The sequence below is a fragment of the Platalea leucorodia genome (genome assembly GCF_965183815.1).
Source record: "Platalea leucorodia genome assembly, chromosome: 8".
NCBI classification, from domain to species: Eukaryota; Metazoa; Chordata; class Aves; order Pelecaniformes; family Threskiornithidae; genus Platalea; species Platalea leucorodia.
Window position 1 is genome coordinate 53,704,310 of NC_138830.1, and position 24,396 is coordinate 53,728,705.

The window sequence follows — 24,396 nt, forward strand, 5'->3', positions numbered from 1 at the left end:
TACTCTTCATGTCCCAGTCTTTCTTCTGCTCCATTTTTGTCAATTGTTTTTTGCATTCTTAATTATTAGTAAGGAGGGATAACGCATGCAGATACTGTGGGGTAAATACTTTTCCAGCCAAGCAACAGCAGACCCCAGAGAGAAGTTTTAGCCTGCGGAGCAGATGATGAGTTACACCAGGCGCGTAGAGCCCCTGTGACTAGCTGAGCTGCTCCTATTACAAACATAAGGGTTTGACATAATACCAATAAAGTCACTCTCTTGAGGAAAATGAAGACCATTTGGTAATGCTGAAGTATAATCAACATTTTAAAAACAGAGCCATTTAACGTCTAATTCAGATTACTCTTACAGGAGTGATGAGTAGAGAGGGAGGGAGGCACTGAGTTCTTGAAACACATTTTGCCCCAAACACTGCTAGGCAGCCACCTGGGATGTACATTCATCAGCTGGGGCTGGGGGCCGGGCTGGGTGTGTTTCCAAGACATTCTTTGTGACAAAGATAATCTTATATTTGACTGAGGGTTTGACAAGCACGGACTTGATTAACTTGGCTGTTGCGGTGTTGTTAGAGGAACAGGACTGTACAAACAGAACTCCTCGGTGGGTTTTTCAGAACTGACCCAACTGCGCTCCAGCGAGGCCAGAGACAGACCAGCAGCAATGTTTTTGTACATCTCATCCTGGTTTTTCCCCACGAAGTTCTTCAGAGCATTAGCAAGATGGTATTGCCAGGTAGCCTGCCTGAGAAGACGAAATTGAGGCTGGAAACAAAACCAAACCCCACTAATTCTCTGTTACTAGTATCATTCATTAGGCTAGTTTTTTCCATACCGATTTATCCTAATCTCTTATCACAAATGAGTAATTCCTTCTCTTCCTCATTCTTCTCATGTGTATCTAGTGTTGCTCATGCAATTGCTGTACTAGTGACTGCAAGCTTGATATTCCTGTGGTCAAAATGGGACCCCACGTGCCAGTACACCACAGAGGTGATTCAAAGAGGGAATACGGGATCTTACATGTTCTGCAAACTGGACTGACTAAGGGCAAATAAGATGGTTATCTTGTATGAGCACTTTGGAGTCCTACTTCAAACCGCTGCAGAAGTCAGGAGAAAATCCAAGGGAAGGACAAGCCCTGTGTCTCCCCTCCCAGCCCGTCCAGCTGCCGCTGGTGGGTCGGCCCCGCATCCCGGGCACTGGGCCCCAACAGCGGCTGTCAAAGAGGGCACGGAACAGACATGCCTGGAGAAGTTACCTGGAGGAGACAAATATTTAGAAAAGATTTAGAAAGTCTTCAGAAAAATACTTTGTGGGAGGCATATGCTGACCAAGGATAGCAAAGCCGCCGAAGAGGCCAGGGTGGTGCCCTCGCTTCCTCCATCCCTGGAGCCAGCTCGCCGAAGGCAGCACAAGCGCTCCGCTTTGTCTGGCCGAGATGCCTCCGAGCGGCTCAGAAAGCTGCTCTGCCTCTGGGCTGAGCTCTTCCCTGAGCACTGCATCAAACCCCACTCCACAGCGGGTGCGGATGAATTTCTTGCGATGCTGCTGCCAGGCTTCAAGACCAGACTGGGGCTGTTGCCTCAGTACCCCACAAGCTGTCAAATCAGAGTTTATCGTGGTCACTGAACCAGTAAGGCAAAGCCTCAGAGCATCGCAAGACCTCTGCAAAGCTCTTCCCTGTTAGTTATGTCTGTCCCTACTGTCAGTCCTTTAAAAAATAACCATTTCCCTTCTTCCAGGGCAAGTTTTAGTAAGTTCAGTCCAGAACCGTAACGCCCCATGTAACCCTGTGCAGGAAGCTGCAAAACTTCACTCTGAAAGTGTTCTTCTTGCTGCCAAATCTGTTCCTGACCTCTCTAAATTTATTTTACGTGGGTGTGAAATTCTCTTTGACCTAATTACAAATCCCACTTGGCATTTTGGCGCTGGAAATTTAGATGTAGAGCTGCTGAACAAAAAGTGTGTCAGATGCACTGTGGTCAGACAAGCAGACAAGGGCTGCAGGCACCAAGATCATTTTACATTTAAGCCAGTGTTTAATTGTCCTAATAGCCCCAAGACGGCAAGAGCTCAAAGCCTCACGCCCAGGATTAAGAGAGCTCCTAAATATAGGCTTGTTGTTGCAGGGAAGGTAAAAGAACAACAGAGTCACCGAGAATTGTTCTTGAAAAACATTTATTTCTGTAATGGGTTTATAGCGCTGATTCCCAAGCCCCAGTACAACACAGTTTCCCCCTACACATAATTCCGGGGACAATTACCTTTGATGGAAAAAAAAGCCATACAAAGAAGCCCCCCAAACCAACCATCTGGTACCAAACCAACTGTGCCCAGGTTAGCTCTGAGCCTCTGCTGTCGAATGTTTCATCCTGACTGGGACAGAGCTGCCCCGCTCCATCCCTCGGTCACTGCTGCAGGATGGTTCCCTGCCTGAAGGCCCCAAATAACTGAAGATGTTGTGTTTAACTGCAAAATAACAGGGGGGACATGGGCAGAGAAGGCTGCTAGGATTCAGCGGCTGCTATTTTTTGCAGACATCATTTAAAAAGAAAATCTATGCATTTCAGTTTCACCTCCTGAGCCCCAGCGTTAGGAAAGTCAAATACAAACCCAGAGACCAATGTACGCAAAATAGTGAACAAGTGTCCAAACATTTCTAAGCCCCTCACTTTACTGTGCCATGATACCTCCAAAAAACAACTAAACCTCCACATTCGGATCATGTTGGATCTTATTTTTAAGAGGGAGGGGTAGAGATGCAGCACATAGCATAGCAACTGTCAAGCAATGTTTAAGGCAAATTTGTTCCCATTTATTAAGAGTTGAAGAATTTTTTTGTTTGTTCGCTTTGTGTTTTAAGCTGTTAGATAACATCTCAGCTGGACATTTAAGCCTAGACAATTTAATCAAAGTTTGAGTGAAGTCAACTCAAGTTGATCTGAGCCTAGAATAGCAAAAAATATTATTCCCAAGAATATCAGTGAAAACAAATCAAAAAAAATTAAAATAATCGATGTTCAGAACTCCCCCAAAACTTTCTCCCCTCAGAGACCAGGTTGAGCCCAACTACAACACACAGACATGCACGCGTATGAAGAAGGACACAATGGCAAGCCTCTACGAACACAATGCTGAATAGGACCAAAGCAGAGCCAAACCTAAATTCCACAGATGCGAGAACATGGACAGAGTTATGAGTAAAAAAATGGGGGGAGGGGGGGGGCGGAACAGAACCGCAGAGAGGGATGTTTCATGAGATGGAATGGAAAATAAAAGTCCGCTGTATGCAAAGGAAGGGAGTTCTTGGGTGCACACAGAGAAAGCTGGGGGTTTCAGTTGCCTCATCTCTCCGTTGTGTTAGTTTGTTGTGCCTTCCCCCTCCCTTTGGGATCCAGGTGGTGGTGCCAGGAGGTCCGTGCGTTTACTCAGTCTGTGCATCGTAATTAGCCCCCCCTGCTTTCTTCAGCTCGTTCTTGATGTAATCCTCATCCAGCTCTTTGTGGTCACTGATCACAAATTCTTTGGCAAAGTTCTGCAAGAGATAAAGAAAAAGCCTGTTAAAAAAGGGGATACTTGTCCAAGGACCTGAATAAGTAAGTGTTATCCAGCTTGCATGGCTGTATGAGCTGTATACCCTTATCTACGGTGGTAGGGATGATAAATAGAAAGCTGTGGATGAGACAGAAGACTAGTGATGGCAAAACCCAAGACTTAACCTGGAGAAATTTTATGTTTCTACTTCTACAGTCACTGGCTGCAAGACCCAACCCTGCCCTATGCAACAGCTCTTCCTAGCGATAAATGCACAGGCTAGGTTAGGTCAAGTTTCCTAAGTAGTATGAAAACTAAAAAGCTCAATATCGTTGACCTTCTAACTGCCACAGACCCTCAGCACAATCTTCAGCAAGTCGCTAATCCTGTTTGTGCCCTGGTCCTTTTTAGGAGCCCTTCTCTCAAAAGAAGGGGAACAGCGCTCCACTACAGCACGCTCCAGTAAAGTACCCCAGCAGCTGATGCTTCAGTTGAAGACCGAGCAACATGCTGATGGTACCAGGAGCAAATAAGCCTACTTCAGTGGATTTACTGACTCCTCCTCTCGACTGTCTGACAGACATCATGGCCAAAACAAAGATACTGTACCAGACAGGCTGCTGCTGTTCTTAATAGGCTGCACTATGCTCCGTGGTCTAATGATCCACAGTGACCTTTAAGGACAGGCTTTATCAATACACTCGTGTCCTGCAGGGCAGCCATCTAGCTGCTCGAACGCTCTTTGCAACTCAGGGGAGCTGGGCAAGCCCTAGGCAGCGTGCTGTGATGCGAGGCTGCGAACAGAGAAAACCTTTCTCAGAGGAGACGGCTGTGAGCGGGATCCCACGGTGCCTTCAGGGCAGCTCCCCACACTCAGGGATTTGTTCCTTGGCAGGGGCTGTCCCGCCTGCCTCGGAGCAAGGGTGGCATGCACGCGTGTGCACAGATATTTCAGCAAACATGCACATTTGCTTCTTGCTTTAGCATTTTCCTCCCCTTCCTAACCACAACTGAAAACACTGTATGTGTCTTTCCCTTCCTCCCCCCCAACCCACAGAGGTTTGAGACAGCATGAAAAACACAAGCATTCATTGCGCTCTGCAGGGCCACGGACAAACTGAGCACAAAAAAAAAAAAATTGAATCAAAATCCCAACAGCCCTATAGCAGTGTCTCAGGAAAGCTGCAATGCCAGGCTCCCTGGGCAGCGAGCGCCCCGAAAGGTGACGGAGGCTGCCGGGGAGAACGAGGCGATGCTTTGAGAGAAGCAGTCATCTCGTCCGGGTCTCTCCGGCGTTGGAAGAGCCCCAGCACAACCGTGGAGGGGGGGTTTCTAATTGGTTTCAGACTCTAAGCCATGGGAGAGCTCTTTATTTGGCAGCATCTCAAGGGTCTCAGTTTGGGATCAGAGTCGGGTAAAGGAGGGGGTGGAGAAGGATTCAGCTTGAAAGAGTCTCAGCACCTCTTTCATGCGGTGGAAGAAATGGAAGGGAGAGCAAAACAGCTCCCTCCCCCACGCCAGTCTCCCAGGCTGCCGCTGATCCTGTTTCACGCTGTAGGAAATCCTCACCACCAAAGAGTTGCTTGGGGGGGGCGGAGAAAGAAGCTTATAGCAGCTACGAGAAGCCCTGCCTGCTCTGCCTCAGTTTATCAGCAGCTAGACAAAGTCCTAAGAAATAATAACTGCTTCACAGCATCATTTTGCTCCGTGCTTCAATGGTCGGTTTTTCTGGTGTGAGGACAGACATTACAGGCACTCATCCATGTCTTAGCAGAGTTCAGAGAAAATGAGAAAGAAATTGTTTATTTAGAGAAAAAAAATCCTTTTTTTTTGAGATGGGAAACAAAGAGGCAAACTGCCCAAAACATCAGGTTTGGTCATGCTCACAAGTGTCCTACTTCCAGATCTCCTGTGTGAGATCTCTGCAAAGCTCAGCTCTTGCTAAGACCAAACAAATGATATTCAACTATTTGATGCTCACTGAGGTGTGCCACCTACATGATTTTTGAGCTGAGCCTTTCTAATTTCTTTTTGACGTGCCAACAGATTTAACAAATTTTCCTTAGCTCAGGAAGCAGATTATCCAGGACTACCCGACTTCAGTGCTAGTCTTTGCCCTGACTTTAGTGAGAACTGAGGCAGGCTCATAAAATCATTTCTGAGAGGCATTCCATGAAAAGTGTGTGTCTTTTATAAATGCACGGAGGGTTTCCTTCAATGCCCACTCTGCAGAACCCAGCTGATTCTGAAATTAAACCTGCAAGTGCAGTCATGCATGAACAGAGGGGAACTAAATTATATGTACCACAAAGTAATCGTAATTACTCAAAGGTCTTCTCAACTAGACAGCTATCCAGATGATACCTGGGTGATGATCTGTGGGCACCAGCCACTGTTTCATGTCAGTGCCACCGAGACACCTTGCAAGGTCTGAACAATCTCCCTCTAGCAGTGGCCAGATGAGTTATGTTCCCAGCCACTCCTAAATATCCTCTTAGCTGACTGGGCCACCTCTTGTGCCAGATTCGTACCCTCGGAGTGCAATCTGGGTCACTGCTATTAATAACTCTTTGCTTTATTCCTTTCTGCTGGCAGGTGCTGTCAGGGGCTTCTTTGGTTCTTTGCACCGGCTCTTACCCACCACAACGTCTCATCAAGCCTGGCCCCAAGGGGAGAAGATGCTTTTGGTGAGTTTGCTGCCTGGAACTCCTGATTTCAATATCCTGCTTGACCCTTCTTCAGCCATAGCCTCCCTCATCACTCTGAATTCACTGTTTGAGCTCTTTGGGGTTGAGCTTTTGTTTAGGGCACAAATTGTAAGGTGAAGGGAGGCATATAAGCATTTTAGAGATGGTTGAAACTTCCTCCTGTGTCATCAGGGCAGGAAGACAGGAGGGACTGGCTCTCAGGTCAGGAGATGGGGCACTCATGATCAACGGCAGCACTTTTCAGCTGAGGGCCACCTTATCCCGAGTTCACTCTTTTTTTTGTCCCCACTGAAACTGCTAGAATGTAAAACTACTCCCAACTGATTTAATGGGGTCTGATGTTAGCTAGACCAGGCAATGGTCCTTATTTGGCATGACTGTCATCTGCAATTACAAATAACCGATCATAGCAAGCCAGCTCCTGCAAAGCACCAGGAAAACCCTTAGCTTCAAGTGGCTAATAGCAATGCCAACAGGCATCCGATTTCAGCCAGCTTTCTGCTCTGCCACCAGATTTTCTTTCTGCCTTTAAGAGACCGGGGTGGGGAAAGTCCCTGCTTTCTCTTCTCTCACACATACCAATATCTAATGCCTTTCAAGAGAATTGCAGAAGTTATAGCCGCCTAAGGCACAGTGCATAACTCCGACGCTTGGGCCCTCACTTTGCTTCATTTTACATCCTCCACTTCCTTTTCTCTTCTCCTCCCCCTATCCCCAAGCTTTTTACAACCGCAGCAAGCCCTGTGAGTGAATTCTAGCCTTTGTATTCACCCCAGAGTCACCAGCAGACTACAGATAACAAAAACAATGATGCCATTTATCTTTATCATTCTCATGCCACAGCACTGACCACAGTCTCTTTGCTTTGCCTCTCAAATCATTGAACACCACGTAAAAAGTAAGGTTTACTCATGGTTCTTCAATACACCTATCTAGCACGTGCTTCACTTTGTGCCTGAGTAGCAGAGGGTCACAATTTTGCAATCCAGTCCCATGTGTCAACCTTCATGTGACACTACAGAGAGAAAGGGCTCCAACCATGCAGGGCAGTTTGCAAAAAGGGAGCCTGCATCTCTCCCTGAGAAGCATGAAATTTGTACAGCAAGCTCAGTCCGGCCTTCCTCTTCCAGACAACTTTAGGGGGGGAAAAAAAGGGTGGAGTAGATTTTCTTGTTATTCCAGGCCCTGAATGTTTAGCATATGGGGCCATAAAATTTCCCTAAGCTGGCCAAGGGAAAATCTGTCTGCTGCAGATACTGTACCAAAAAGGTCTGCAGAGGCTCTTATAAATCCCAGCATGGGTAGGCCTGAAGCCAGAAGGAAAATCCTTGTATCGTCTACAGACACTTGGGTTCTTAGCAACTAGGGACGGTGCCAGGTAGTTGAGCAGCTTCTTGCTGTTTTTATCTACATTGGGGCTTGCAGCAGCCTCCACTGATGTTCAAAATCCTCAGTTCCGCTGTGCTTCATGTCACCACTCCCATCCACTGGTCATCTTATTTTCAGTGCAGATGCGTTACAGAGGAGGTGACATCTCCCATGTTTCTCTTCCAGCACGGTATGAGTCCTAGGCCTGGGGTCATGGGGAAGAAAGGACGTGTCCTCTGGCTGCAGCAGAGGTATGTTCTAGCAGGGCTTCTCTGACTACAAGGAGAGCTATAAAGTGACAAGCGCCTAGAGCAATACAGTACCGCTGCCCTCCACTCTGGCTACACCAAACCTGGTCCTGCGATCAGCTGTCAGAGGCCAAGCCATCAGCAAAAACCCTCTCTTCAAATTTACTCCTTGCCAATTTTTACATGGACCAGTTCCAGCCACTGGGAGAAGCCAGCCCAAACCTCTGGCAAACACATCCCTCAGCAATGAGAAACTACATTTCAGCTGATCTGCAAATTCTTCCTATCTGTGCCGCATCCCACTGGAAAAGTCACAGGACTGTGTGTCAGATGTGGGGGGATGAGAAGCTGCTTATTCTGGCCTGAAGAAGTGACTTATAAAGTTACCACCTTCTCTAGAATAGGCCTAGGAGTTCTTGTAAATCCATAAACGTTTGGTATCGTCATTACAGTAAACCAGAATAGGAAAAACAGTCAAAAAGAACAATTCGGTTTGCTTTCCCAGCAGGATCTCGCTCACCCTCCTGAGAAAGACTGTCTCAAAGCCACCGTGACATAGCCGTTACTGTATGAGTTTGATTTTCTGACTGCCTCTAACAAAGCTATTAAACCATCTTCTGTTTAGGCTGCTGTACTAATATGAGAATCCTAATGCACACACGTGGAGTTATATGTGTTGGATCTGCCCTGAGACCAGGGACAGTAACCCCGTAAGTGGGTCCTCTCTCAGGAGGTAAAAAGAGAAAAAGAGAAAGGTGAACAAAAAAAGATCTGGCCATGAGCTCCAAAGCAGGAACTCAGTAAACTTGTTGACATCACTAAAGCCAGGCAAATTCCTCACCAAAAATAATAATGAATAAAATGCCACGAATATTTGCTTCACAGAAACAGAGCTGTTTTACCCTGAATATGATTTAGGCAAATAAAAGAGCACATGACTTTGTGGGGGCAGGAGTGCTGAAGAAAACAGAGAAGGGTCAAAATTCATGGAAAATAAGACAAACTGGCAAAGGTTGGCCAGTCCCTTTGCTGAGAAAGCCCTGTAAGGGAATTCAGTCCCGTCAGGAAAAAGACCTCTATGCTGCCTAATGAAGGGTTAAAATCTCCTGGTAGGAAATGCAGTCATGAAGGGCAACAGGTTCACAGAGAGGAAGCAACACTCAGAGGGAAACCAAGTCCTGTTTTCAGTTCTTCGGCATTTACATCAAAACCGGACCACTTCAGCACCGGTTGCCGCTCCCAGCCCCACAACCGTTGTGCCTGGGCTTGTCCTTACGCAAAGAAAAGCACCGTAACATCATCCCTCTGCCTCTCCTCAAAGCGAGCGGGGCCCTTCACTGGAAGGCCTGACGCTCCTGTACTTAAAACCCACAGCTGCCAGGTTTCACCTCGCAGGAATTTTTATGGCTGAACTGAACCTTCTGCTGGCAGCCGTTCCTAGCCATGACAAGCAGCTTACAAGAGCCTTGATTTCTGAGCTTAAGCTGACCGACCTGTTTCTCCTGGGCCTCTGGAATAAAAGAGGTCAAAACAACAGCCCTCAGAGCACAGAGTCTCCTGGATGGATTTGTACTAAGGCTGAATGAGCCACAGCTTGTGCATATAAAGGAGGGAAAAGGCAAAACCATCCTTACTTACTGTCAGGGACATAAAACATGAGTTTAAGACCAGCTTTGGATGTTCTCCTTTTTAGCCAAGTAGAAAATATGCCCAAAGCCTTTCCGCTCAGCTGGCAGCCGGGTACAGCCTTGGGATGACAACTAGGGGCGCACAGGGATCAAACTGCGACCGTGCAGAGCACACAAATGCCGTGGGGCCTGCTCTGCGTGTGGCTCACTGCAAGCACAGCATCACAGAATCATTAAGGTTGGAAAAGACCCTTAAGATCATCAAGTCCAACCGTTAATGCAGCACTGCCAAGCCCACCACTAAACCATGTCCCTAAGCACCGCATCTCCCCGCCTTTTAAATACCTTCAGGGATGGGGACTCACCCACTTCCCTGGGCAGCCTCTTCCAATGCTGGGCAACCCTTTTGGTGAAGAAATTTTTCCTAATATCCAATCTAAACCTCCCCAAGAGCAACTTGAGGCCATTTCCTCTCATCCCACCCACGTGCACAAGGTAAGACACACTACTGCCGATGACAAAATAGATGCAGCCTTGTGGTTTAAGTCATCCTGGCTTACTGTTTCATAAAGTTCCCCAGCTGTTAAGTTTAGATCATTCTAGATCTATGTTTAGACTGTACCCCAGAAATGAACTGCTAAACATCTTAAGCAACAGTCTGCAAAGCATGGGACGTTGTATGCTACTACCCCCCAGCCCTAGGTCTGTTCTTGGCCTAGACAGAAGCTCAGTGGAGAAAAGACAGGATACTGCATCACCTTGCTGCATGTCTCCATTTACACAGGCAAGTCTCTACACATTAGTACTGAGCTATACCCTTAAGAAGAGAGAGAGAGAGATACTTTTTCCCCATCCTGGCCTTACTTCTAACCTGCTCTCAGCTGAACTACTTGGACCAGGTCACAGGCTTGATCCAAGATTTCCAGCTGAGGTAAAGAGGAAAGGATGGAAAATAAATGGCTGTGGAAAAAAAAGCTACTGAATATCCCTTAAATGCAAAATACATTTTTCTACAATCCAAAATAAATACAATAAATGCAAAACCCGTTTTCCAACAACATTAAAGAGGTAATAAGGTTAGTCCTAAATAAGGAAGAAGACCCGATTCTCAGCTAGCACAGATCAGGAGAGCTATGGCTATTTGCACCAGATGAGATCCATCCCTGTAATTTTACAGTTATTACAGCTAAAAATCAATTGTCCTTTCTTCCTGAGAGATTTTCTGGCAACCTCCTCCGCTGACTATCAGCATCGCTTCCCAAGCCACCTCCCTGTAGATTTCACAGCACCTGCTCCCCCTTCCAAGGGAGGAACACAAAAGCAAGGGCAACCCCGTTCCTCTCCTTGCTTTATAATATTTCATCCTTTTGTTCACAAGCCCATAATCTACTCTTCAACAGTTCATGTCCCTTACGTTTTCGTTATGGCAGGTGCTTCTAGGAGACTGTTAATAATCACCACGTGTGAACGCTCTTTATTCTACAGATGCAACATGGTGGGTTTTGCTTGCTAGGCGGTATTCAAGCTGACTGTCTTTCACTTTGAGTGTCTCGGCGGAAGAACAACGTTTATTGGCGTTTGTTCAGCTTTGAGCAGAGCTCAACCGTAGCTCATCAATGCATCCACAACGTAGCAGAGAATATAAAGCAGGCCTCCCCTCACACTGGAGCTTTGGTCTTAAATAAAGAGCCACAGTTAGGTTTTGCAAATATTACAAGATAGTGAGAGCCCTTCAAGTTTTACTGAGGGCTTCTCAGACTGAAGAGCTGTTGTTCTGGAATGCCAACCAATCACTTCGATAGATCGCAAAATCAAAGCTGTTATCTGCCGTACAAAAAGCCTCCTTGTGCCACACTTCCTTGGAAGGAGAGCCATGTCGCACGCAACTAAAACTGCAGAGAGCCAAACTGCGTCAATAGCCTAGATTCCCTTCAGGGTTTGTAAAGAAAAAAATTCCCGCTTTAGGGTACTACTTATTCCAAATGATGAACCAACACCGAGTCAGATTTGTAGTTTATCATTACAGCAAACAACCAGCTGTATTTTTCTATGTATAACTCACATCTCAAATCATCTCTGTAAAAATCAGAAGCAGTGGGGTGACTGGGAATGTACTTGAAGGTCAAGAGAACTAGCGAGAGTGAAATAGCTCTGGGATAAATTCCCTCCACTAAATTTCAGTTGGACTTTCTTGTCCTCTTTTGTTTTGACAGATTATCTGCAAGGTTACATGCGTAAAAAGAAGAAAATAGTTCTGCTTTTATCCCACTCCACTCAGAGGGATTCAGTTGCACATGTAGAACTATTCAAAATAGTTGTCAAGATAATTTCTTATGGAAAGGAGATCACCATTGACATTACATTCAGAAATGCTATGGAGTGGGTTATAGACATGGTTGCTCAATAGAAGTGTATTAAGCACAAGTTGTATTGTTTTCATATTTTAGTACAGATTAATTGGAATATGAAAGCTTTTAAGTAACAGCCAAGAATGGTTAATGTTCCACCAGATTATTAACTCATACAGACTACTAATCAAAGATGAAACAAGTGAAATTGCAAATTATATGTAACAGACCTGAGGGACAGATCTTAGAACAGCATTCAGGAATGCTATTCAACTCAACAGGAATAAATTGTCTAAACACATTTTAAAAAAAATCTTGGGCTTAGTGACTCCTATATGAATCATTCATTAGTACTCTATAATTTCATCTTCAGCTACAATTACACAGTTTCAGCTGCTTCACAAGAACAGAGATTTGCTTTCTTATCTCTCAGGTGTCATTACAGAAGTTTCTACTCAGAACGGACCCCTCGGCGTAGTTGTCATTTTGAAAGATTTAGCACCAGCGCTTATCTTCTGGAAGGATACGAATTTATTATATTCTTCCTGCTTCTTATCTAAATATAATCTTCTGTATCATACAAATTACCAATGAATTGAGGAGGAGTTCGTTCTCATCCTTCACATTGCCCTATTGGGAGATTCCTTTACATAGGCAAGAACACAGCTATTGAGGGAGATTATTTCAATGGCCAGCCTGTTCTCCAAGCGCGTAAGAAAGACCATTTCTCAAGCATTGGAGAGCTGGCCCTAGCTTTAGTTGGAAGAGCTAATCTTGCCTTACATAATTCTTCAGAGAAAACATGCTAAATGTTAGCATCTTCGCCATTAAAGTCAGCTTTTGGGCAGCAGTTTTTTGCAGCCTTCCACAATTCACTTCTCTTACGGCTGTTGCTTGTTTTCACCCGCTTGGGCTGAGCGTGGAGCCCAACAGAGCGAGGCCGGCTCAGAGCGCCCTGGGAGGCCTTGACAGAGTTAAATGATAAACTCAGCTAGGGCAGGCAAATTCAAGTGAAGCCCTTCCAAGGTGTGTACTAAGCACGTTTCTCTTTTTCCCTGATACGCCCAAAGCCAAACAGAAGACTATTCAAATCTAGTTAGCTATTAAGAGCTGTTAGTTAATTGGTACTGATAGGGGGGACTTCAGGTTTTAGTTGATTAGGTCCACAAATTCATTGTGCTGAGACAAAACGCCTAAAGAGAAAAGTTTAAACAAGGGTGTGGGTTTTTCTGTTTAATTTTACCTGCTTAACTTAATACTGCTTTGTTCTCTGCCACTCAGTATTATGTTCTTTCCGTATCAAGGAAGGAGATGGGAAACATCTTAATGGTGACAGGAGGGAAGTGTGTATATTCCCCCTTCATGAAATAGTTAAGACAGCCCTAAGCTCAAAGGTGCTTCTTTATGCCTGAGTGCTCAAAGGGCAGATGTTAAGTCTTCCTAGTAGGAAGACAGGCAATAGGAAACTGTCTTCTTTTTGCAGGATTAACTACGAAGTTGAAGGATGATCCAATCCTTCCCCTTCTCGTACCTCCTGCTGGTGTTTGTAGAGCTAAAAGCGATGAGAACGGGTGGTAAGGAAGAGGTTACCTGTACTACTTCTTTGACCAGAGTCTTGTCGGTCCCAGTTTTGGCTCTCTGCAGGCCACTGACATCTTCTCCAATCCAAGTGATGAGGGCAAACTTGACTCGCTTGCTCATGGCATCGCCGGTGGTGAATCGGACAAAGCCAAACAATCGAACATCATCTGGAGAGACAAAGCAACAGGGGTAAAGTGATTGAAAACAGCAACATCCCTGCCTTGCCATTTTCCGGGGTGAAACTATTGCTCTCAACTTAAAGACCAAGTTAAGGCACTGATCCTGTGTTATAATAGCATCGTTCTGGATTAACAGGGCAATACAGGGGCTCTGCTCACATGTCCTTCACTTGCAAGGTGCGCTTTGCCGGTGTTAGGTCTGCCTAGTTAGTGTGCTGCTAGGGAGTTTGGAACTGGCTAAAATACAGCCAACAGGCAGCTCAAGAGCCCAGAGCTAACCCCAGTTACATTCAGCCAGATCATTCATCTGCAGGTCACTGGTCAAGAAGGAAAGAAAGTGATTTCTCAGCATCTCTTTCTTACAGGATAGCAGGATTAGGGTCATATTTTATAACGTATACCCAGAAACTGGCCATTGTGCAAATCCGATCCTTTTCTCTCCTTCCCTTCAGCGATATTTCTGGCTCACTCGTGGCACGAGTTTACAAGAAGGAGGGAGAAGAAGGAGCAAAAGAAAAATCTGCAATTACTTCCCCAGATGTGCTTTTCTACTCCTTCCAAAGGCCTTGGATTTTAAAACTGTTCTGATCTCTGTTTCACAGCTGGTTTCTGCTATATCACGCCAGACTAGAGTTATTTAGTCTGGCCATATGTGTAAAAACCTTTTAAACTCCTGGTCTCGAAGAGTTCGTTCCCTCATTGCAGGGTGACTCATCAACTGAGGCAGTGGGACACCTTCATGGTCACAGGCACTTAGAAAGCGTGTGATACCATCCACTCATATCCCCAGCCTCGGTGGCACGCACGATACCGCAGCCTTCAACCAGGACTGTGCCAAAAAGCAGAGCAGATGGACAGTTGTGCAATCGTGGAATATACCTAATCATAGCTACTTCATCTGTTACAGGTCGCTCAAGACCTTTTAAATGAAATGAGATGACTCAAAAGAGAAGAACAAACTTGCTGTTTGAAAAGAATCATGTTAATCCTGGTTACACTTGTTGTGACCAGTTCAACACGTCTTATAGTTATTTGCTGTCTTGACTACTGCCAGGTGAAAATGCAGGCTCCAGGTGTGGTAACGTTTGCCAACACCCCCATCCTTGCATCCGTTACAGCATGCTCCAGGAATGGTCAGGACAGCCCCGGGAGCTCCAGGGATAGGGGCGAAGCAGCTCTAAATTGCTCATCCTCAGAGAATAAGCTACGAGAAACCAATGCAAAAAAGTGGGATTTTCTCTGAAAGCTGACAGATCTCAGAGCTTCTTTAACACTTTGTGTTGCCAAAGTGTGAGTAAAGACAACTTCCCGTTGATAAAAGATAAGAAGTTTTTAAATCTGAAAAAACCCTACCTATGCTCTCCCTATTTTGTTCTCTATGTACTTTTTCGCCACTGACAGAGGACTACTGGGGAAAAATGGAAAATGTATGGGGGGGGGGGCGGTGAGCCAGTACAATGTTTAAAACAAACTCATCTCATGATTTCAAATTTGAAACAAAGAGAAAGAAAGAGATCTTACTCAAAAGACAAATCCACATGGATCTTTGGAAGGAGAGTAAGAGTTTTGTATGGACAGTGCAGGCAAACAAAACTTCTCTCTCAGATACCCTGTTACTGGAAGTACAAGAAATGCACAGGCTCCCGTTTCTGACAGTCAATCCTCTTCCCGAGATGGATTAGAACCATAAATGAACTGACAGCCAGGAAATACCCAAGGTGAAGAGAGACAGTAAATCCCCTAACGTTACTATTAACAGTTCCATGAAAAAACCTTGCTTTCCCAGATCTGACAGTAAAGGAGGCCAGGCTCTGCTAAGAATTGTACCGTGGGTCCTCCGGGAACACAGTGCTGAAGGCACTTTAATGTCATCAAGTCCCGGCCCCCACTGTACTGTAACCGTGTCACAGCCCTTCCCATGGACCCATCGCTTTCCACCTTCAGTATGTAGGTTTTTCATCCCCACCCCTTCTACCAAAGGCTGTTACAGATCCTGAAGACTGCTTCAGAATATGCCCTTTTATAATAAAGATAATGCAAAAATAGAATGAATGTGAAGAATTCCAAGTTTTTCTGCAGTGCTTTTTCATAGCGACGTAGAAAGGAGGTTGAAGGAATTTATCTGTCAGCATGAACTTTAATTTGACGGGAACCCACAGATCACTGGCAGCAGCAGGATTTGCTTCTCAGCAGAAGAGTTTGAGTGCTTTCCCGTCCTGTCTGAGAGCAGCTGGATCGGTGGCACCCAAGAGAGCCAAGCCCAGCAATTCCTCGCAGGCTTTTATCTGTTTGATCACCTTCTACTCAGTGACTATGAGCCACTCTTACTTCATCACGTTCAGCCCCAATAAGTTCAATGAGCAATCGAGGTTAGATGCGGGGCTCTGAGTCACTGTCTTGGGCAGAATTTACCTGGGGCAGGTTTACTTGTGGGGGCTTGAAAGGTTACACCCGAGCTACGCGCTTTCTCCTCCTGCCTCCCCATGGGGGTTGTATCCCCACAGGAGGCAGAACAGCCTCTTCGGCTGCCAGTTTTCAGTCCAGCGTATTCAAGAAAAACTAATACGTGATGCTTTACCCTGATGTGCCAGTCTGTGAATCCCAGCAGCTGAGGAGCATTTCAGCAGCTGCAGATAAAGCCAAGAGGGCATGTGAATTGGAGCCCTAAGCAATTAACAGGTCTCTTTTCCTAAAAGGGCAACAGGGACAGACGTGGAGATTTTTAGCACTAGTTCAGCCTGGGTATGTGCCCCTCCAGCTGCAGGTCAAAATCCCTGAGCAGAAGTGGTTGAGTTTCACAATTAGTCTGAAGCATGTTCAGAGCGATAACAGGATCAAAACCCAAGTTCTTTTATACTCCCAGATTTCCTCTTTCACAGTTAAGCGCAAAAGTAGTTCTGCCCTACCAGATCACCTCGCGGCGCTGGAAGTCATCAACGCCATCAGTGCCACCTCCCCTAGAAGTCTCAAGGCATTAATGCCCACCACCTCCCCCTGCCCTTTTCACACAAAGCCACTTATAGTGGTTTTAGGAATTGCTGGGTGCGTGGGGAAGTCGAACAAATCATAGAGAGACAGTAGATTTCCTCTGAAAGAGGAAATCCTGCCTAGCTCTATGCAACGACCTTCCTAGCCACTAAGCCATGAATTTCAGGGCAGAGAGAGGCAAATAACAGATCTGGGTAGAACGGAAATAGCAGCCTTATTTGAGAAGATCTCAGGCGTTACAAACAGCAGAAATTAACAACGTTAATTCCTGCTAATACAACTCCTCCTTTAACTGCGGCTGTACAGCAAGACAATAGGGCTACACAAACAATGAAAAGTACAATAAATGCCTTAATGAGCATCTCTTAGCATTTTTCTCCAAACCCCTTACTTATCAGTAGGCAGGATTTTCCAAATATACTGATTAAGCTGCCCTTGGCTGTCAACAAAGCTCAATGCCAAGCTGCAGAGATTTCCTTGATGGTATTCTCCTCTTTTTCATCCACTCAAACCCTTTGGTTCAGCTGTACTGAAAAATTCCCCATTAGATTAAAATGCACTGACTCATCAGTAAAAGATAATAGCTGCAGGAAAGAAATACACTGTGAAAAGCTTCACGGTTCTTAGTCTTATGGCTCTGAATGGCCAAGCCAGGGACATGCCAAGATAAAGCCACCGCTCCCAGCTTCACCTGCCTGCTAAACCAAGGTCACGTACAGCAGGGCAGCTGAAGGAATGATCTGCTTTTGTGTTCTGTCCAACAATGAATTACTGATAGCGCATGACAGGTTTCATGAAGGATTTGTTTGCTTCAATTGGATTCATTTTAGATTAATTTGTCAATTTTCCACTTCTTCAGTCACCCCTGTAGTCCCGTGGCTAGAAGTGCAGACAGAAAACCTTCCCTACCTCTTACTACACTGTTTTTTCCCTCTTCAGCCCTGTACTGAAGCGCGTGTATCTCTGATGCGATGCTGCCTTGCACCATGCAGACGTGTTCATTAAGTCATCCAAGACAAATACAAAAACCGTTTGACCTCAGGACCATCACCACAGGGCACGCTGTAGCTGGGGCACCAGCCTTGCCCGTGTAACCCGGGGTGGCTGCCGTGAGTACGGGGTACTCGGGACACAAGTGCACGGGGAGGATGACCCCACACTGACTTCTCCAGCTTTCTCTGGTCCAGCGAAGCCACCAGCAGCGTTTCATCAGAATGAGTTGCCACTACTCCAGCGACAGCGGTCCTGTACTGGTCTCTCTCCTGAGCTGGGTATATACTGGAGTGCAGCGTGGGAGGAGACAGGGGATCCAGCTAGTCTTTGCTCCCCTTTCCCGAAGGAAGGAACGGTTGCCTTAGTTGGCCAGAAGTAAGGGCCAGGCAGGCCCCAAAACAACGGGCATCCAAAAGATGTAAGGCTCTTCTTTACCTGCTTTTATGCCTAGCACAGGATGGTAAAATGCAGCCCCACAGCCATACTATTTTAATTAAGCATCACAAAACTAAACTGAATGCAAAGAGTCACTATTTCAGCGCAGAACTTGACCTGATGAGTTACCGCCGCAAAAATCAATGAGAACATTCCCTAGAACAACCTCCTGTCCATTGCAAGGGACAGTCTTAGCCACAGCTCCAGCTGGCAGCCAGGAGCTGGCTGTCAAACACGCCGTTTCAGCCGACCCTCCCAACGGCACCGGGCAGGGAAACGCTGCAAAGACAGCGTGAAATTCCCACAAGCCACTCGTGGCCCCAGGTCTTCCTTTAAATAGATATCAAGGGAAAGCAGGCAAGACGAACATTAAAGAGGAAAAACAAAAGCAGTAGGAGACTGATTTACAAAGCCCATTTTAGCACCTTGAGAAGTAGCCAAATACAGATAAGCACCTATCTCATTATATGTCCTCGTGCATTTTTACAAATCTTTCCTACAACCTAAGATGCCAACGTAATCTTGGTGATCTCTCAACTCTTAGCTCCTAAATTTTATATACAGGCCAGCCTTTATAGGACAATTGTCATAAGCCCAAAAGAGCTTGCATTTGTCTTAGGAGCCGATTCTATTTCTATTTTCTTCCTAATAGTTTATGTCAACCCGAAATGATTTTATAGGGTATTTATTTCAGACCAAAGATTTTCAGTTCTTCCTCATGCTGAATGCACAGTGTGGTTTTGGTTCGATCTTTTCAGACACATGAATAACTCTCCCATTTCATGCTGTCATTGCAATTATTTATCTGGACGGGGGCTTTCCAAATAAAAGGCTCATTATTTCTTTTGTCAGAGATGGACTGAAAAACAACTGTTCACATGTGGCATGGGGGGAAGCACAGTCTTCTGACCTCTCTGCTACTTAATGGCAGAATACACGCTTTAAAAAAAATGAAAGTAAACCCCAGAGAGAGACAACGCAACGCTCTGCTGCTTCGTAAGACAGAAACTGAGGCAAGCTCTCCAGAGCAGTCAGATATTACTGACACACACAAAGGGTTTTAAGCGGATGTTTTTGACCGGACTTTTACTTCAGTATCTCAGCTGTATCTCATTCTACTCTTCTCAGCAACAGCATCACCAGCCCAGTTACGAGACTTTGAAATTAAAAACAACAACAAAAAAACCCAAGAGCCTTCACATCCTTCCGTACAATAACCTTCAACTCTTGTCTGTGTTCCTGGCTTCAAATCCACCAGCTCAGCTGGTTTTTTAAAAGTATACTGGTGGCGCATACTACTAAACACCAAATTAATGCTGCGTCTGGATCCATGCCATCTGCAGAGGCAAGAGTGAAGTAAAATGGATCAAAAGCCTTGAATTAAGTCCTTGTTTAATGCAGAGGTAATCTGTGCCCAACCCAAACAGTCCTCAGCCAGAAGACACAGGGGGTGTCTACACTGTGTGTTTAATGGCCCTGACACAATTAATGGCCTCAGCTTTGGTCTCCAGACTCCTTGGGTCAGACAAAGGCCAACACAGCCACGTACCTTGGTCCTTACGCAGGACTGCAAGAGGAAGTGCCACCCGCGGCCACCTCCGAATCATACAAGGACTTTACTGTCCCAGTGGTCTAAACCAACCTCCTCGACTTTGGGACAGGCTGGAGGAGAGGGGTTCACCCATCTGGGGCTGGGCTTTGGAGGACAGAGAAGACTACTGCCTGAGACTAAAGTGGAGTCTACTACCTCCCAGCCAAAGTGTTTGAGTCGTCTTGTGGCCTGGCACAGACCTTGACAGCAACAGCATGACAGCGACTGATATGCAAAAGTCCAGGGTTCAGGCTGTGTTGGCAGCATAATCCTTGGACCCTGAACAAAAGGGCACTGAAGAAGCTTTTCTTACCATGTTTTCTTCCTTTAAGAGTGGCAATTGCTGCCCCCAAACAGTGGATGGGAAAAGGATGATAGTTTCATTATGCAGTTCCTTAACCTTTTCTGCTAGTGCACGAAGCTTAGCAAAGAGCTTAGGAAGAAAAAGCCTGCACGCCAGGATACGTGACACGTAGGCCTGACGCGCACCGCGTATCTGAGAGCGGAGCAGTGGGAGTAACGAAACCCGCGGGAGGCAGACGGGGTGCAGCAGCGGCTCCTGGCTCAGGGCACGGCCTCGCTGCCCCAGGAGCTCAGCACCTCCGTCTGTCGTGCGTTCCTTTAACAGCAGCCCACGGGGCGTTGCTGGGGGTTGGCAGAGAGCTGTTTCTAACATGGTCTTTTTGAACTGCTACTTCCATTAAAAGAAGCAAATTAAATTTCTTGCTTTTCCCTTTGTCCTCAACCGCTCCGGTTCCCTGAGGAGGTTTGCAGGATCAGTAATGGGTTGGGCCATGGTCTGCATGAAAAGGGTTATGTATGGGGGGAAGGAAAAGCAAAAATACAACCCTGCTACCAGCAACCCCCTCCAGCCCTTCCTAACCTCTGTCGCCGCACAAGGCAGGACATCCACCACAGGCAAATGTCTTCAAACTGGTACAAAAGACCCTCTTGGTCTCAGAGCCCCATGAATTAGCACACACTGACACCGCCTGCTCTGTAATGTAATGCCCTGGAGGGAAGCAATATGTACCGCCTGCTGAAGGTGCTTTTAATAAGAATGGTTATTAAAGAAAGCGGGGGACACAGATGTTTGCCACTCAGAACGGCACTGAAATAGATGGTGCAGAAAGTAGAACAGAGCAAGCTCTGACGGCGGGGCTTGGTGCCACTTTGCAGGCTGAAGCGTTCGATTCCAGCTCCTGCTCTCACCTTCAACCACCAAATTATGCTCAGCTTCTACCACAGGCAGCTGCAGCACTTTGTGGCTTTCAGGGCAGTGTTTTTCACAAAACAGGAATCCAAAACAAGGAAGGAAGTTTATTCTGATGCCAGGTTTTTGAATCTTTTAATCACGTTTCCCAAAGCTGTTCGCACTGATATTAGCTCTTCTCCCCTACAGCATAAAGGTAGAAGGAGATGGGGTGCGGACCGGGAGGGAGGAGATGTAGCAATAGCAAGGAATAATATTTAGCAACTCTTCCCATCCCTTCCTGCTCTCTTTCACTGACTTTGTTTCAGTACGAATATTCCAACCAGCTCTACTTCATAGTAACAGTTGGCACCTTTCTTCCAGATGGGAGGAAAGCTCTAACTTCGCTGCTGGCACGAGCCATGTTTTCTGACTACGGTTAGTGGTCCAGGCGAAGGGTTGCTGCGCAGATGGAGGCACGGAAACTTGCATCTCTTGCTTCCTCAACTGCTGCACCGTGGAGGAAGATCCTTTCCAGGACTGAGCCAAGCACCCTGTACCTGAATTCGCCTAGTTCTTTAAGCCAGCAGCTGTGCTCCAGAGGTAGGTTTGGGGATCACCCCTTGCCCCCGGGCTGCCAAGGAGCAGCCCAGGGGAAGGAAGAGGGAGAGAAGGAAGAGGGACAGGGAGCAATTGAGTAGCTGTAAAGGATTTAGCTCCACATTAAAGGCTAACAATAGGCCACAGTCTGCCCCACAGATGCCTTTTATTTAACTCTTCCCTTACCGTGCTTATGCCTAAAACATGCAAAATTTCCTTTTTGCTTTAAAAATCGTTCAGTATTGGGGTCAGCTTGGCACTTTGCTGGTATAAAGCAAGGTTTCCTTGAACTCTGCCTGTTTTAATGCCCTATTTATAAATAAGGGTTTGGCACATGCACACAATGGCAAGAAAACAAAACTGGCCATATTCCAAAGTGCAATATGTTCCTCCATTAGTTGTTATATGCGTCCTACCCAGCCCAACTGGTGACTGCTCTCTGCCACAGCCCCGCTGCCTGCGTGGCCACTCGATAAAAGTATCCCCTTTGCTACTGAAGCGAAGATAGGAGCTGTTCTTGAGAGGGTGCCACTCCCAACAAAACATTAAAAATCAGTTCAGGCAAAATAAGAGACGGACTCCTTGAAAACAAGGAGGGAAAATACATGGGGAAGGTTCCTCTGCACGCCTCAAATGTCAGGAGACGCTGGAGATGCTCAGTTATCTTGGCCACAAGAGGAGACAGAGAGCACGGCACTCAGATACGGAAGCCGTTGACCTCCCAAGAAAACTACTAACCCTTAAATAACGTTGGCATGAACTTCAGAGGTGCTGAGCCCCGAGTTTCCCCATATGCCAGGGAATTAATTACTTTTTCCTTATGTTGCCCATTAAGAAGAGTTGGGTGGGAAGGAGTTCTTGCGCTACAGGCTATCAGCTCTTCTGACATCAAGTACAAGAGGATCCTTTTTGGTTTTGAGAATTTTCCCTGCAAAGGTCTCAAGAACCGCTGGAAATGAGCAGCCGTGTTAATCCTAGTAAGACCCCACTGCAAACGTCATAGCAGAGCAGTCTAAACCTTCTTGATTTAGTGGCTACTTTCCAAGGACTAAAACGTATTTTTCTCGTATGATATTTACTGCCCGATAAATATCAGTCCAGTCCTGTCCTCATGTTAAGTCACTGCAAGTTCTCCCCTTCAACTCAGCAAAATAGAGCCAAGCCCTAGGGCTTGACAGACCAATCTGGACAGGCACGGGTGGTTCAGTAGCTGGGGGACTCTGAGTACGACGCCTCCGGGACTCGCCCCACCTTGAGACGGGAGAGACCGCTCGATATGCAATTCCTTCGCTGTACAGATACATCATTCCAAAAATACGGGTTAACCGTCGTACTTGACTGTAGCGTAACTAGATGAGCGAGGAAGGCTTTGTTATAGTCCAGTATTAGTTACAAATGCTTCATATCTCGTGTCACTTGGTGACATTGTTAAATAGCAGCCAAGATAGGGGGAAAAGCTATACAATTGCCCCCCTGAAGTTATTTTGGGAAAAATCAAAGCCGGCTTTTGTAGAACACCGCAAAAGTTAAGATCAGATGAAGTTAAATACTCCTCCATTTATTTTCATTTCCCGCAGGCTTTGTTTTTCCTGTTAATATCCTACAGCCGACAGTTAAACAATCAACCGCCACGTTCAAGCCCAGAGCCGCAACTGTTGCGGTTGTGCAACGCCACATATACGATTGTTTTCGGTGCTGTATTGTTCCAGCCCATCTTCGGCATACCTGCTCTCCTCTCGGGTTTCATGTGCTTAAAAAATCCCAGCAAGCCTTCTAACTGCAGTTACTTTAGCGCTATGAGTACAATTTACAGACGAATTTTATTGCAAAATGATCTGTATGACTGCATCTTTTTAGCCACAAAAACTGAGTCTTTTTTGCTCTTCAGCAATGCTTTGAAAGTGCGGTGCTAAAGAAGGAGACCGTTGCTAATCACGCGTCTTATCTTGCTTATAACCGAGAAGCAATGAAAAATTGTGCGAAGGGGGGGAAAAAGCCCCAAGGACCTTACGTCTAAGGGTGAGACAAAGGACCGGCGGGACTATGGACTTGAGCGAGTTGCACTCTGTGGCGGCTGGAACCCGATCGTGCAGGACAGGGCGGACGCGGGGAAGCACAGCGCTAACTCCGCTTCACCCAAATTTTCTCCCGTCCTTTCCCCCCTTGCGCCGGGCAGCGAGGAACACGGTGAGGTGCCAAAGCAATCAAGACGGAGCTTACCTGTGCACTTCCTCTTAAAGGTTTCATAGTCTACTCCTTGGTCTCCAGGGACGATTGTGGAGCCGTTGTATTTAAAAGTCACCCTTCGGGAAGGGGAAAAGAGAAGGCGAGAAATGCATTTAAAAGTCACCCTTTGGGAAGGGGGAAAGAGAAGGTGAATAATGCATTTAAAAGTCACCCTTTGGGAAGGGGGAAAGGGAAGGCGAATAATATATTTAACAGCCTTTGGGAACGGAAAAGAGGCGATGGGGAAGAATATACTGTAAAAACCCCATCCCTTAGGAAGCGGGGAAGAGGAGAAGGGGAAAAGGTGTCACCCTTTCGGGAGGGGGGAGAGGAGAAGGGGGATCCCGGAGCACCGGTGCCCGCCCGGGGATGCCGGGGCCACCTACCAGTTCACCTCGGTGGCATCGTCCCTGACGAGGTTGTACGCCTCCCTGCACGCCTCCTTGTCGATTTTGGTGGCCATGGGGGCGGCCGGCCGCGCCGGGGAGAGGGGGGGGGAGCGCGGAGCGGCGCGGAGCTGGGGGGGAGCCGCCGCCGCCGCCGCTGCTGCCGCCGCACCGCACCGCACCGCGCAGCGCCGCGCAGCGCCCAGCCGCCGCCGCCGCCGCCGCCCGCCTCCGCCCCGCCGCCGGCTGCCAATGGCTCCGCGGCCTGCGCTGAGCCTGCCCCTGCCCCTGCCCCTGCCCCCCCCCGCCCGCCCCGCCCGGCCCCGGCGCGGGGCTTTCGGGGTGATGCAATAGCCCGGGGACGGGGGGACGGCGGGGGGGGCGCCTGG

The 24,396-nt window shown here is 46.9% G+C and overlaps 1 protein-coding gene across 1 annotated transcript; it reads right to left on the reverse strand.

The window, feature by feature from the left end:
* Positions 1-2,198: 2,198 nt before the first annotated feature.
* Positions 2,199-24,143, reverse strand: COTL1 (coactosin like F-actin binding protein 1). Its single transcript, XM_082320896.1, has 4 exons — positions 24,008-24,143; positions 23,616-23,698; positions 13,427-13,584; positions 2,199-3,537 (listed from the first exon to the last, which is right to left on the reverse strand). The coding sequence occupies exons 1-4, from the start codon at positions 24,082-24,084 to the stop codon at positions 3,427-3,429; spliced, it is 429 nt and encodes a 142-aa protein (XP_082177022.1). The 5' UTR covers positions 24,085-24,143; the 3' UTR covers positions 2,199-3,426.
* Positions 24,144-24,396: the final 253 nt, after the last annotated feature.